Consider the following 14,283-nt stretch of genomic DNA (forward strand, 5'->3'; position numbering starts at 1 on the left):
CGTTTCCCCTTGAAACGTTCAGCAGCTTTAAAAGCAGACTTGGCTCCTGGCCCAGAGCTCACTGGCTCCCTGTCCCCTGGGGCGGGCCTCCCTCCTGGAGACGAGGGTCCTCCTACCACAGAGGCCCTCCCCCGACCCCCGCTGAGCCCCACCCCTTGACCCCTCCTTCTGGAACAGCAGCTGAGCTGAGGGTGGGGAGGGCCACGCTGGGCCTTCCGCACGGTTCAGAGACGGGGCCAGGAGGGTGCTGGGCAGGTGGGGCAGCCTGCAAACCCAGTTTGCGCTGGCCCTTCCTGGAAGGTTCCGGGGTTTCACAGACCCCACAGGTCAGGGGACTCCGACGTCCTCGGGGCCCGTGTGGGGCCAAGGGAACAAGCACCCACCAGCATCGTCTGGGCCACCGGGGGTTCACCCTCGCTGGGGAAGGTCGTGACCCAGTTTCTGAGGACCCAGTTCTGTTGGTCGGGTCGCTAAAGACACGCAGGGGCTGCTGGGAGTGTGGCACCTGCTGTGCATTGCAACAGCGTCCTGTCACATACTCTGGGCAACAACAGATCTGGGGGCCGGCCCTGCTCCGCTGTAGCTTTGCTGGGTGACCTTCTCCAGGTTATGCAGCCTCTCTGGTGCCGGTGTCCCCGGAGTGGCCGGGCTCGATGGGAGGGCAGAGCACGCCGGCGGGTGATGTCGCGGGGCCCTGCTGGCCAGTGCCGACCTGGCCGGCCTCCCTCCCAGCTCTACCACTGAAGGAAACGACCACTCCTACCTCCTGCCGGACGCACTCACTCCCCCTGGCACTCTTGTGTGTGTTTCCAAGCCCACAAAGCTCATTCCTGAGCCCCGGACGAAAACAAGACTTTTCTCTGCACGGGGAGGCCGCAGCACCACTCCTCTGAAAGAACAGCTCCCCAGCCGCTCCCCACAGTGGGCCCTCGGCCTGCCCGGTACCCACTCCACCTCGGGGGACAGGGGCAATGCCCCGGGACCCCGGCTGCCTGCTGGTCCCAGGACACAGGCACATCCCGGGGAAGGAAGAGGACACGGGACCCGGAACTTCCCAGGAATCCTCTGGAGGACGGTGCCCCCCCCCCCGAGCAGCCCCGTGGGCTCACCCTCCTCCTGAGAACGTGCGGGCAGGGACCTACTAGGTGGGTGGAAGGCAGTGGCCAGGCCAGCCCGCCCCTGACCCTTCCCTAGGGCCGGCCTGGCCAGAGGACTCTGCCTGAGAGGCGAGGACAGCAGCCAGCAGCTCACGCCCCCAGGGCACCGAGACGGCGGCGTGCAGGCAGGGGCCAGCGCAGGGCCCGGGGCTCAGGCCTGCACGCCCTCGGCCGGCCCTGCCCAGCTGGAGGCCCTGGTGTCTAAGGCAGGAGTCCCGGCACTGAACTTGCAAGGGGAGTCTGGGAAAGCGGAGGTAAGGGACAGCTCTCCACCCCGAGCCACCACACGGGGAGCACACTGGCTGGTCAGTGTTGACAAAGGGCCAGAGGGCCTCGGCACGGCCTGGCCTCTGACGGCCCAGGGTCCGGGTCAGTGTGGTCCTCCGTGGCCTGGCGGGTGCAGGCATTTCACACGGATTCCGTCCCAGCGTGGCGCCACTGCGTCCCACGGTCCTCACTGTGGAAGACAGGTCACGTTTCCCAACGTGAGCAAGTCTCCCAGCCGGGAAGGTCCGGGGAACCACCTCCCGCAGAGCACGGACACCTCATGCGTGGCCCACGAGCCCTTGCGACCCCGGCAGCCCCTCCCGCTCAGAACGAGTGCCACGGCATAGGTTCCTGAGCTGCCGTTGCCACTGAACACGGCCCGTCCTCAGCCGCGCCGCGAGCCCCGCACTGCCTCACGCACACGCGTGACAACGGGGTCGACCGCGGTGCAGATGGGGACCCCGAGTCTCGGAAGGGCCAGGCAACTCACCCGGCGTCCCCCAGCTGGTGAACGTTGGTACAGCTGGGACTCTGCCCCCGCCCTGGCCTCGCCCGGCCCTTCCCTACGGCCGCGGAGTCTCAGTATTTCGTGTTCTTGAGCGCCTCTGGGCTCGGTCGGGATATCAAGGAAACAATATTGGTTTTAGGATCATTTTTTTTTTTTTAAAGAGAGATAAAGCCTGTTCCCAAATCTTTACGCCATGAACGCACAAAGGGCACTAGAAATCACCAAGAATCTGCCCAGCGCAGAAAAGCCGCCGCACGACGAATGAACTCAAACGCGCGCGGTCACTGCCCTCCCTCGGCACACCTTCCCGCCTCCGGTTATCCAGAACTTTCTAACCAACCGAGAAATGGGTAGTCCCAGCGCCCTGGCTCCCCGTTGCCCAGCGGGCACCCACACCCAGGGCTCCGATAGGTGAGCCCAGGGAAGCCCCCCCGACACCCCTCAGGTGTCGCTACCGGGACCCCATTACACAAACGAGCGTCCTGTGGCTCATCTGCTTTACCCGGGTCCTGCCACCAGCAGGCGACCTGAACCAGCGACAGCTCAACCCCAGTCTGTGTGGCCCCTGTGCCTTTGACACCAGCTCCCCAGGGGACCCCACAGCCGCCTCCCGCCTGGCTCACGGCCCCGGCTGTCTCACAGTTCATCCCGGGTTTCTGGGCAAGTCTGGTCAGAAATGCGCCCAGAGGGTGTATCTCTGTAACTTGCAGAATCTGGCGGTTCCAGCAGGCTCCGAGCCCCACCCCGCCCTGCCGTCCCGGGACGCACCCCGCAGGGCCCCCGGACCCGCCTGCACGCACTGGCTCCCCGGCCTTCCCTCTGCGGACCCTCCCGCCCCACCCTCCCATAGAGGCCGCCGTTCTGGTCTTTCCTTGCTGGTGCATCGCGTCCGATGCCCCTGGGCTCTGTCCCCCCTCCGCACCTGCCTTGGCGCTGAACTAAAATCGAGAACAAGCAGCTAACGCTCGTCGAGCGCTTACTCCGAGGGACACAGCGTGACACGCGCTATCACGTGTGACCTCAGGTCACTTCTGCCGCGGCTGCATTCACGATCCGTGACCCCATGGCACAGATGGGGAAGCCGAGGCCGGGAAATGCGAGAGCCTGAGGCCCCAGATCCAGCGCGCGCGCAAGGAGGGGGCGTGGCCCCGGGGAGCCTGCAGCGGACCGGCCACCGTCCGTCCCCGAATGTTTTGCGGTGATGCCACACGCCCCGTTATGACTTTACGGAAGGATGACACTTTTGGACACATTCTTCGCCTGCTCAAAGCTGCAGTGTGACCACCCTCCCGCCGGAAGAGCCTGGAATCGGCAGCAGACGGCACTGCCGTTGGCACAGAAACGGAAGTGGCCGGCGTGTGTTCTCTCGCCCTCTGGGGGCCCCCGCAGAGCCCCGGATCCGGTCAACACCCATCCAGCCCTGGGCAGCGGGGGGGGGGGGGGGGGGGGGGGGGGGCGGTCTCCAAGTCACGGAGCAGATGCACCGACCCGGAGACCCCACCTCAGGGGGGAGCACAGGAGTGGTGGGCACAGAGCCGACCTCTCAGTCGCGGCCAAGTGTGTGAGCAGGGAGCTCACGCTGGCGCTGGGGAGTCCCGCCAGGAGATGCCGCCTCATCCTCCCGTCTCTGGGGGCCCCACGGGCGAACCCCGAGAGCTGGCAAAGCCCTCAGAGACCTTCCAGCACGGCCGTTTGCAAACACGCTCCAGCCACGGGGCCCTGGTGGCAGCTGAACCTCCTCCCTCCGCAAAAAGCCCAAGCAAAACATAAAAGAAAAGACGTCCAGCGGAGGGGTCCTGGCTGTCACGTCGCCCAAGCTGGAGGGGCCACCGGTCTCCTGAGGGCTTTCTAGAACACAGATCCCAGGCCTGCTGCCCCAGCACCTTCAGTTGGCAAAGCCCGAGCGTCTGTGCTTTAAAAGGTCCCCAGGTGATGCCACTGCGCTCCCCCGGGGCATCCGGAAACCGCTGGTCACCTGCCCCTGGTCACCAGCGGGACAGAGTGCTTTAACGCCCTGACGCTGAACCCCCATCTGGGAGGACAGAGACGCAGAACTCCGTGGGATGCTCCGCTCAGCCCCTTCCCCGTCCCTGAGGCGCTCTCCCGGAAAGCTGGGCTCCAGGCCGCAGGTGGCATGGTCCGTGCCTTCCAGCAGCTCCCGTGCACCGACCCGGCTCTGGCCCCCAGTCCACCCGGTCACAGCCGCCCCCTCCCCAGAACGGCCGAAGATACCGGAAGGCAGGGCCGTGCACTCGTCCACAAGCCTCGGGCCCCGCTCACCGAAGCCCGTGTCCTTCCCAAGCCTGTCCCTGGACCCCCTGGATGGGGCTGGGGACTGCTGTCCTCAAGGGGCCTCTCCGCTCCCACAGGCCACAACCCCCCCTGGGACAGTAGAGGCTTCGGCCGATGGAAGCATGGCCGTGTTGGGATGCCAGCGTCCCCGAGGAGGAGCCGGGCAGCCACGGCGGCCGTATCCAACAGTGACGACCCGCCAGCGCTGGGCCCAGGGGGCGCGGGGGCCGGCCTCCCCTCCCCCGTCTCACCTCAAACACTTCCTCATCCAGGATCCGGGTTCCGAACACGATGATGCCGTTGACGTCGATTACGGGGTGGTCGCTGCGGTCGAGGGGCTTGGTGGTCTTCTTTTTACAATCCAGGATCAAGGTGACGTTCTTCTTGTGGATGCTGAGAGCGATCCTGTGCCACCTGCAGAGAAACAGACAGCCCAGCGGGTGAAGGGGACCCGTGTCGCGGAAGGCCAGCACAGGCGGCCCTGCGGCAAACGGCCATTTCCCGCACCGTCAGGGCGGGGCCGGGCAGCTCCGAGCTGAGCCTCTGCCATCAGACCAGGTTGGGTGCAGATGTCGGCCACACGGCGTGGCCCTGGGAGGTCCGTTCGGGCCGTGGAGGTCTCCGCGTCTCTCACCTCTCACCAGGTCAGCTGTCTGCCCCCGTGAGCTCCCTGGGAAGCCCTGGGCACGGGCTCTGGAACCTTCCGCGGGCTCTCCAGCGGGTCAAGGGCAGGCAGACACAGTGGCCCTGCCTCGCGAGAGCCCCCCGAACCCTCCGGCAGACTGCGGGCTGCTGGAGAAGACGGCGCTTGCAGGGGAGGGGGAGGATGGGTGGGCCTGTGTGAAGTTCTCAGCGAGAAGCACGGGGACCACATCCCGAGGCTCTTCGAAGATCACGCACAGGGCCTCAGACGTGTCAGCCACGGACCAGCTGACTTTCAAACTACCAGGGTGGAGGTATGCCCCCAGCAGAGAATTCTGGAAAGACCTGTCTTTTTTGTTTTTTTTTTTTTTAAATCGTGTGCTCCCGCCTCTGATGTGTCTGTGTCCTTAAGGGTATCTTACATCTTTTCTGGAAGGAGTCGGGTATAACCGCACAATTTTTTACGTCCCTGCTGAGACCAGGAGCCTGGCATTTGAGATACTTCAGCGCATTTTACACAGGGGAAGCAGAGAGGCCCAGGGAGAAGAAAGCGTTCCCCAAAGGCACGCAGGGCGACCCGAGACCAGGACCCAGGCCTCCAGACTCGAGCCCCGTCCTCCCTCTGCCGGGCGCCCGCCTGTGCGCATCTGGCCCTACCCTGCTTTTTATAAAGCGCGTCCTGCCGTGAGGTCCCTTAGCAGCCAGCAGGCTTTCGGCGGCCTGCCCTGACCCTCCAGCGGGGGCAGGACTGGGCTGCCGAGCGGTGCCCACTTACTTGCCATCCGACAGGTTGATGCCCCTGAAGAGGGGATAGTCCTCTGGCCCTGGTTTCCCTGTGTGGTCCTCATAGAGGAAAACCGGAGAGCGACCCATTTCCAGGCCGATCTGCTGGATGCCCTGCTCATTGTAGATGGAGACCAGGAAGGCCTGGCTGCCTTTCTTGGCTTTCACAGTGGTTAGAATGGAGAAGTCCTCGGGAAATGAAGACGCTGTAACAGAAGACAGAGGGAAGAGGGCAGTCAGGAAGCCCTCAGCTGCACGTAGCCGCAGCTCTGCAAAGAGACCAGCTCGGGACCTGGCAACTTCGGACGCATATGGTGGTGCACAGCCATCTGCTACACATCTGCCCCTTGATCAAACTGTTCCTGCAGCCCTTCCCTATCACCACGTGACCGAGCCTATCCTCTTTGAAGTTCAGTAAAGGCAAACTTGATTGCTCCTTCCAGCTGTGAGCCTTCAATGTCATCTCCTGAGTTCCTCAACACATCTGCGTATAAATCCTAATTAGAACCTCCTAGAATGTCAGCTTCCTCTGAGCAGGGGCTGTTCCAGATGCATCGCTGTTCCTAAAGCTGGACCTGGCAGATTGTGTCTCATTTGGTGCCTGCAGGAGGGAGGGAGGGGGAGAGAGGGCAGGGGGAAGGAAGGCGAGAAGCAGGGACCATATTTTTTGCCATTTCCCGGTTGATATGCAAACCAGAAGAAAGGGAGAAAGAAATCAAAGGACTTCAACCCAAACTTTTAAAAAAGAAAGAAAAAAACCAACCCTGTATGTTAATGGCAGAAAACACACTTTACATCTCAGGACGGAAACAACACAAGGTCACTGACAGCCAGACCCACGCGGCCCGCTGAGTGCGCGCAGGCCCGCTCCGTGTGCTCCCGACCTCCCCACTCGCACGCGCCATTCTCTGGCCGCGACAGTGGCACAGCCCCCAATTCTGCACGGGGCCCGGGGCGTGGAGAGAGCGTGGCTGGTCCTGACACAGGGGAGCCACGCAGAAACGCTCTGCGGAACCGGCCGGAAGGAGCGGCACCCGGAGAGGTGTGGGCACCCACACCCTGACTGACGGGGGTGAGAAGCGTCACGCGGGGCTGTGGACCCGGCTCACGGACCTGGACGCGGAGGGACTCTGTTATCAGACCCATCGCTCCTTGGGATGGCAACCCGGTCAAGCAGCCGCCCCAAGGTCCAAGGGGCGGCAGGGCTGGGGTGGGGGGCCACGTCCAGCCCAGAAGCTATCCGTGAGCGCCCTCTGCTGACGGAAGAGCTGCACAGCCAGGCCACCGCCCCTGCTTCTGCTCACTGGAGCAGAGAGCTAGCTGCAGGGTAACATGCTGGGGACAAGGGGACCTCCAGGGCACCAGGCCAAGGGGGGAGGGGCGGGCAGGAAAACTGCCTGCTGCAGCCTCTGTGACCTTTGCAGGACCCAGGTGCGGAGATCTTGCCAGGGCGAGCCAACAGGAAGACGCTGTGGCTGCTTCGACCGGTGAAACCAACCAGCCCCCAAAGGCCAACTCAGGGAGGTCGGTGGGGGGGGGGGGGGTCCTAAGGTGGAGACAGAGGGCAGACGAATGACTTCCTTAAGGGATGACTTCTTTGAGTCATTTCCTGTCTACTTTGCCGAGGCCCAAAGGCACTGGGGCAGTCTGAGTATACAGTAGGAGTTTAATAAGGGCATCACTATTAAACTGAATCCTCGTTCGCCAACAGCTCCCAGACAGGATGTTCTGCTGGACAGAGGCTGATCCGGAGCCCCAGGCCCACCAGGAGGGAAGGTCTGGGGGGGGAAGGCCAAAGGGGGTGGGGGCACATTGTGACACCCCGCCCCTGCTTCGGATCCGGAACATGAAGGGAGTCTCAGGGGCCCCGAAGGTACCAGGTGGAGGACAAAATGGAGAGGGGACCCCAATCCAAGGCACAAGAACAGAGGAGGGGGCCCGTGATCATGAGGAACCATGCCATGTTCCGGAAGCCTTCAGAGGGCACAGGGTGGATGTGGCCGAGCTGGTTCTATGGACAAAGGAGCCCCTGTCACTGGGGCCCCAGGACAGATGCCCGTCTAGGAAGTGGGGGCAGCCTGATGGGACACACTGGTCTCCTGCGTTCACGGGGGATCCATGATGGTATCTTCTAGGGTCTCGGGCCTGTCTTCCTTGACACGGTGTCCCTCCTGCAAGCAGAGAGCGGCGAGGCCCGGGGACCCCCAGGCAAGCAGCGCCACCCTCTCCGGCTTGCCCCCCAAAGCATCACAGCTCTGGGCTCTGCCTTAATCCCTATAGACTGCTTACACGGCATCAGGGCCACCCAGGGCCAACTGCCGGGACAGGTCCCCGCTTGCCATCCCGGGTCCACCGACCTCAGGACCCAGACCCCTGGGCCCAAGGAGATGAGGAAGACCTCTGAGGGTCAGGGAGGAGTCTCTGTCCGGCTAGCAGGTGCACACAGCACCAGGCTGCCCGCCTGCGGTCCCCCCCGACGGTACCCGGGCTCCCCAGAGAAGCCTGCACTGCGGAAGGCCCGTACGTAGCCGCAGAATAAATGAGTGGGCAAGGCGGGCACCTGGATTAACCCGTGTCTGGCCCACGCTGGGGGAAGAGTCCCCGCAAGGGCTCCCAAATACCCGCGAGCCTTGGCCACCGGCTTGTGAGGGGGCCACTGCTCCCCAGAGGATCCAGGTGGCCCGCTGCAGACAAGTCCGGGGCCTTCTCCTCATGGAAGTAATCACCCGGACGTCGACCTCCCTCTGCTCTAAGACACGTTTAAAACCGTGCACGTGGCCACCGGACCACACGGCCGGCCCAGCTGACCCAGGCGTCTCCGAGCAGCCACACTGTCCCCCACCTCGGGAGGCGGGCGTCACAGCGGAAAGGACGTCCGGCGTCGGGCTCGCTCAGAGGTTCCGCGAGAAGGGACAGAAGCCGTGTGCTTCCTCACATCCGAGGCCACGGGCACAGGACACGGACCCGGAAGAACGTCCTTGGGCTGCTCTGGCTGACGGGGGTCAGCAAACCGCAGCGGCTCCACACTCAGAGAAGGGACCCCACAGAAACCCCTGCTCAAATCAGCCCGAGGCAAGTCCCCAGCTTTGTCTGGCTCTGTCTGGGCTGCTTCGACTCCACAGGCTAATCGCAACCAGAAGCATCCCGTCAGAGCGTTTAAACGCTGTGTAATCAAGTTACTAATTGGAGAGCTTAGGGAAAACGAGGGCTTGAAAACCATGCCGTGTCTTACTCCTGACTTCAGACCAGACCTCCGATAATTAGTCTCTATTCCGAGGTCCACGCGATCTCTCTGACGTGACGTAAGGAGGCCGGGAAGACAAAAGGAAAGAAACCCCAGGAGTCTGTCGTGACAGAGACCCCCCCGAGCCGGGCGTCCGGCAGGCTACCTCCCAGGCGGCCCACCTGGCTTCCCCAGGAGGCCTTACGCGGGGACAGCATCACACACGCTCCGCGCGGCCGCCGGGGCCTGGGGAAGCCCCCCACCGCTCCGCCTCGAGCCTTTCTCTAGTCCCAGCCCCCCAAGTCTCTCTAGGGCAGGGGACGTGAGGCAGGATGTAGGCAGCTTCTGGGCGAAGACGAGAACGAGGGCGATCCTAAGACGCGTGTCTAGGCTCAGCCCCAAAGGTGAGGAAGTGCTCCCGGGATGCTGGGCACGGAGGCCCCTGCGGCTGTCTGCCGGGAGCGCGAGGGGGCCCTGACCCAGAGGTGGGCTCCTGACGGTTCCGCAGGGGACACGGTGTCCCTGGCTGACCTCATCTACCCAGAGCGACCTTCTTGTAAAGGGCTGACCCGGCCTCTCTCAGGGACAGCCTCCTAAGGGCCCACGGATTAAAGGCCGGCTGAGCCCCAGGGGTCCAGGGAGCAGACAGCAGCCCCCGGAAGAATGTGTCCCTCGGGACCCAGGGGGAGACGCGGGAGCAGAGACACCGCCATTTGTCAAAGGGCCGCCCAAGGTCGGGGTCACAGCCAGGTCACCAAACAGATGACACCCAGTCTTCTAATAATTACAGAGCGTCTCCTAAGGTGAACGGATCCGCCTGGCGCCCCGGCCCCTTTCGGACCCGAAGCGAAAAGGGCTCCTTTAAGGCAGGGGGAGAGATTATCGACCGTCGCTGTCTCCCCGCGGCCAGATAAGCCCAGACGGTTGAACTCACTCTGGGGCGTGGGGAGGGGGGCGCCACACTGGTCCGCAGCCGGGGGACCGGGACGACTCGGACGCCACGTCTTGGCAGCCAACGGCGCTCCCCGTGCCGGGCGCGTCATTAAAAGCAGAGGCCTGGCGCTTGGCAGTCACCTCTCATTAAAGGCCTGCACCCTCTTGCTGGGAGCCGTGATGCTCGATTCACGCGTCTCTCAATGTCACTGCCCCCAATTAAGCTTCTGTGTGCGAGGGCTTCCTTTCCCATGACCCTGGGTCTCTCTCCACCTCACCGGAGAACCGTCCATCACCTTTTTGCACCTGGGGTCCTGGCAGTCTGTCTACAGCTGGAGATGCACCTGCTTGGAATATCGAGGGGGACGGACGAGGCCTCACGCCCCCACCTTCGGTGGTGAGGGATGGCTGCTGGGTTTTTTCACTATAACGAGCTCAAACCGGCCTCCTCAGAAGAGCTTCCTGGAAAATCAAGGGTGCTTCTCCCGCCACATGGGGTTCCAGCTCTGCACCCTGGCGGGAGGCAGGAGGGGAGAGCCGTGCCCTCCACCAGAACACACATCCCCTCACCACCACCCACCAGCGAGGACACACACGCCCGTCTCTTACCAGGATACAGCTGCTTGGTAGGTGCGCTGAGCTGAGCATCTTTCGTGACTCTGTAAGCGACATCTGGGCCTTTGGAAGATCTCCGCGTTGCACAAAAACCTGTTGTCTTTGTTATTCCGTCAGGCAAGTTGTGAAAATCTAGAACCTTCAGGAGATCTGCTGGCTGAGCTGAAATGGCAAAGGAAGGGAGGTGTGGGGTTAGACAGGCAGGGAAGGAGCGGCACAGGGCACCCCCACCTTCCCAGGAGCGCCCGGAGGGCTCAGGGGAGTTGGAGGCGGCTCAGAACCAGCTCAGACGCCGGGTGTTGGGGGGACGTGCACTGCGGCCCCCAGAGCCGTGCTCCCGGCCCAGCTCCCGCCGCAGGAACGAACCCTCGCCTGCCCGGCTCCCTCGTCCGCCGGCAGCTGCGGGGCCGGTGGGACCCCCCTGGTGGCGGAACACAGACTGACCGTGCGTGGATTCTGCTGGAGCCCGCACACCCCACGCGCCCTGAGCACGTTTTATCCCCCTCGTCACCCGATTAACACACGATTGTCCCATAACTGTTTACAGCAAAGATGCAATTCTCGCTTGCCCCCAGAAGACCTCTGCCTACAAGACAGAGCAGAACCAAGAATGAGCGAGGAGCAGGTCCCTGCCTCCCTTCCGGAAAGTTCCTGGCCCTCCGGCGGGGGCTCCTCCGAGAAGGGCAGCGGTGCCCCAGGGCCTTCGGGCCCGAACGTGGCCTCCCTGTACCCCGGCTCCCTCCTTCACATCAGAAAGAGCAGGGACCTCCAGGCTGCGAGGACCACGGGCTTGTCCACACACCTGCCCCAAACAAAGGCGGCTCCCTACGGAAAGCTCAGCTCACGTTACTGCAAGAGGCCCCGGGAGTCCCCGCGGAGAAAACAAACTCCAACTTAGAGTCAGAAGGAAAACCTTACATTTCCTCACTGCGTCCAGCCCCTGGACAAGTCCCTGGGACAGGCAGAGTCACCGCCCTCTGGGAGCCCAGCTGCCTCGATGATGACACTTCGCTAAGGGCAAAAGGCGATCTTAGCTTGACCTCATCCCGACCTCCGGGATCCTGTAAGTGTCCCTTATCGCGTAAAAATCCCTTCGGAAACGTCCTTCACCTCTACCCCCCAAGATACAAGGTAGCAATCAGACTCCAAGCGTAAAGTCCCCTGATACGCATCTGAAAGGTCTCATGACTGAGGGTTTGCTAAACGGTAATACGTGACCTTTTCCCAACAATAGTGAGCCCTCTCGGGGCCCTGGAAACCTTGCTCCCAAATCCCTTGGAGGCCTGTGCTGTCCCCAGCCCCCTCCCGACTTGGCGGTGGGTAAGCAGTCGCTTCTCACAGCTCTTCCGGCCCACGGACCTGTCTGCGTGCTTTATAAAGCCACCTTTTCGCACTGAAGACGTCCCGAGAATTCTTTCTCGGCCACAGGCTCTGAACCCCAACGTTTTCCACATCACAGCGGGCGATGCCCAGGTTAGGGGAGCCCAGCCCCAGCACCTCCCTGTGGGGATGGGGGTGGGGGTAGGGAGTAGGGGGTTGGCCCCGCCCCTGCCACCAGGCCAATGAGGCCACAGCACCAGCTGGTCCCAGATGGTCGGTGCCCTGGTGGACCAGACACTGGCCCAGGCCAACAAAGCTCCATCCTGGGGCTTTTCCTTTGGGAAGGAGGAATCCTCTCCTCTCTGCTGGCCCCACACACTGGGGACCATGAAGCAGGAGCTTCAGGCAGCCCTCTGCCAGGGCTGAGGGGAGTGTCAGCGAGCAGAGACAGACTCCTGCCACACTGCATTTGCTCCTGGATCAAGCTGTGCCTGAAGCCATCGCCCACATGAGCCAATACATCCGTCCTTATGTTCGTAACAACTTGAATTAGACTCTGACACCTGCTACTAAAAACTCAGCCCCCACTGAGTGGACTCACACAGGCTTGTCCCGGATCCTGGGCCCTCCTCAACTACTCAGTTCATCGGCTCCCCAGCCTTCCTCCCCAGAGGGCTCACCACATGCCCGAGGCTCGCTCCAAAGGCAAGTCCCACTTTCCTAACAGGGGTGGAGGATGTGGAGGCGAGAAAGGACCCCCAGCATCGGTTCCCCTTCCCGCATCCCAGGAATCCTGCAGCCAGCGGCCTCACCGGGAGCTCAGCATAACCGCCGGAGAGCGTGGGGGCCCCAGGGGCTGGGCAGCCTCAGTGCGTGCCCAGCGAGGCCCTGACAGAGACCCCGTGCCCGAGAGGGCAGGCCGGAGGGGAGCGTCCAGGGCAGCGGCAGGGGCAGAGGGCATCCCGTGGGCTACCCTCCCCACACGGCGACGGGCTGGGATGGGGGAGGCGGCAGCCCGGGCCAGGCGCCGAGAACACCGGGGCCGCAAGGAAAAGAAACTGCTTATCTCCAGCACGAAGCACGCCCCACCACCCCCCGCCCTCAGTTCCCTGCAAGGCACCACGTCACCTCGATCCCAGACTTCTGCCGCCAGCGGCCGTTCGCACAACTCAGCTCTGCCACAGACCCCTGTCGCTGAAACCAAGGAAATGCAGGGGTGGGCGGAGGAAGGGACAGCGTGGGGACCCAGGACACTCTCGGTCCAGACTGACCTCCGCTCGTGGACGGGATCACTGCCCCTCGTGGCCTCCGTGATTTCCCTGCGTGGCTCTCGGCTCCTGCCAGGACCCAGCCCCCCACACGGCGCGGTCACCCCCTCGCACGGCGGGGACGGCGCCTCCGAAGCTCGCGGCCCTGGCGACCGTCCTACAGGCTGCCCACAGCCCTTGCCGGACGTCTGTCCACTTGACATCGGGCTCAGGCGCTGGCAGAGCCCAGACCTGGAGTCGGGCCGTGGGGAGGGCCGGCCGCCCGGGTGCCAGCCGCCCGTTCACCTGCCACAGTGATGGCACGCAGTTCCGGCTCATCTCTGAGACGCGCTTCCAGCACGGGCGGTGGCCAGGGGAGCGACCAGAGATCCCGGCTGGGCTTTCGGGGCCCCCGTCCCGATGGCTGGCCGTGCTCTTCCCAGATGGGCAGCTCGCAAACCTGTTTTCTCCATCGCTGGTGGGGGAGAGCTGTTTTCCAGAAGCCGCCGGGACATGTTCACAGGCCTCTGCTAAACAAGTTGAAAAGGCCACCAGACCATCCAGGCCCAACGCCACCCCTCCTGCCGGCCAGGGGCTCCCTGTGCCAGAGCTAAAAAAAAATAATACTTTGAAGTTTTATAAAAGGTGTGGGAAGGGCCTGGGAGGCATCTGGCAGCACAGAGCTTCCGTGGACTTTCCCTCCCGTTGACACAGCCTCCCTGTCAAAAGGCAGTTTCTTAAGAAACCAGGGTCCTCGGTGCCTCCGTGAGGATGAGAACGCCCCCAGGAAACAGTGCTCTGGGGACAGGTGCCCGTTGGTTTGAGACCAGCATCACCCCCCCACCCCCGCCACCGTCCCCAGGGAGAAGGTCTTGAGGTCACCGCCTCGCTGAGGCCAATGAGAGGACTTCTGCCAGCAAAGGCTGCCCGGGGCACATTCCCCGGACAGTCCGCGAGCCCTCCCTCCTCCCTCCACAACAGCTGGGCGGGCCTCCCCCCTGCGCGTCTCAGCACCCCGTGGAGACACAGAGGGAACTGGCCGCGTCTCGGCACCCGCCCAGCGCCCGCTCAGGCGCCTGAGGCCGCCAGTGTGAAAACCTGGCCACCACCACCACGGTGAGACCGCGCCACCCTCGCCGCACGCGGGCCACCGTGCGCTGGGGGCAGCGGGCACCCACGTCCCACTCAGGCTCTGCGGAGCCCAGGGAGCCGAAAACCGCGTTCGGCAGACTCCTGGGCGGTCAGGCTCAGGGAGCAAGCCAGGTCCTAGCACCCGGGGGGCGGAGCCCCAGGCGC

At 63.6% G+C, this 14,283-nt stretch overlaps 1 protein-coding gene across 2 annotated transcripts in view; it reads right to left on the minus strand.

Moving 5' to 3' along the window:
• The window catches only part of COL5A1 (collagen type V alpha 1 chain), a 148,634-nt gene that overhangs the window by 102,524 nt on the left and 31,827 nt on the right, over nucleotides 1–14,283 (minus strand). For both annotated transcript variants that reach the window (XM_023242951.2, XM_023242950.2), the window contains exons 2-4: nucleotides 10,415–10,582; nucleotides 5,642–5,855; nucleotides 4,476–4,638 (exon numbers count right to left, since the gene is read on the minus strand). In XM_023242951.2, coding sequence (XP_023098719.2) covers nucleotides 4,476–4,638; nucleotides 5,642–5,855; nucleotides 10,415–10,582 — 545 coding nt within the window. The remainder of the gene's footprint in view (nucleotides 1–4,475; nucleotides 4,639–5,641; nucleotides 5,856–10,414; nucleotides 10,583–14,283) is intronic.

Source organism: Felis catus, chromosome D4, assembly GCF_018350175.1.
Source record: "Felis catus isolate Fca126 chromosome D4, F.catus_Fca126_mat1.0, whole genome shotgun sequence".
NCBI lineage: Eukaryota > Metazoa > Chordata > Mammalia > Carnivora > Felidae > Felis > Felis catus.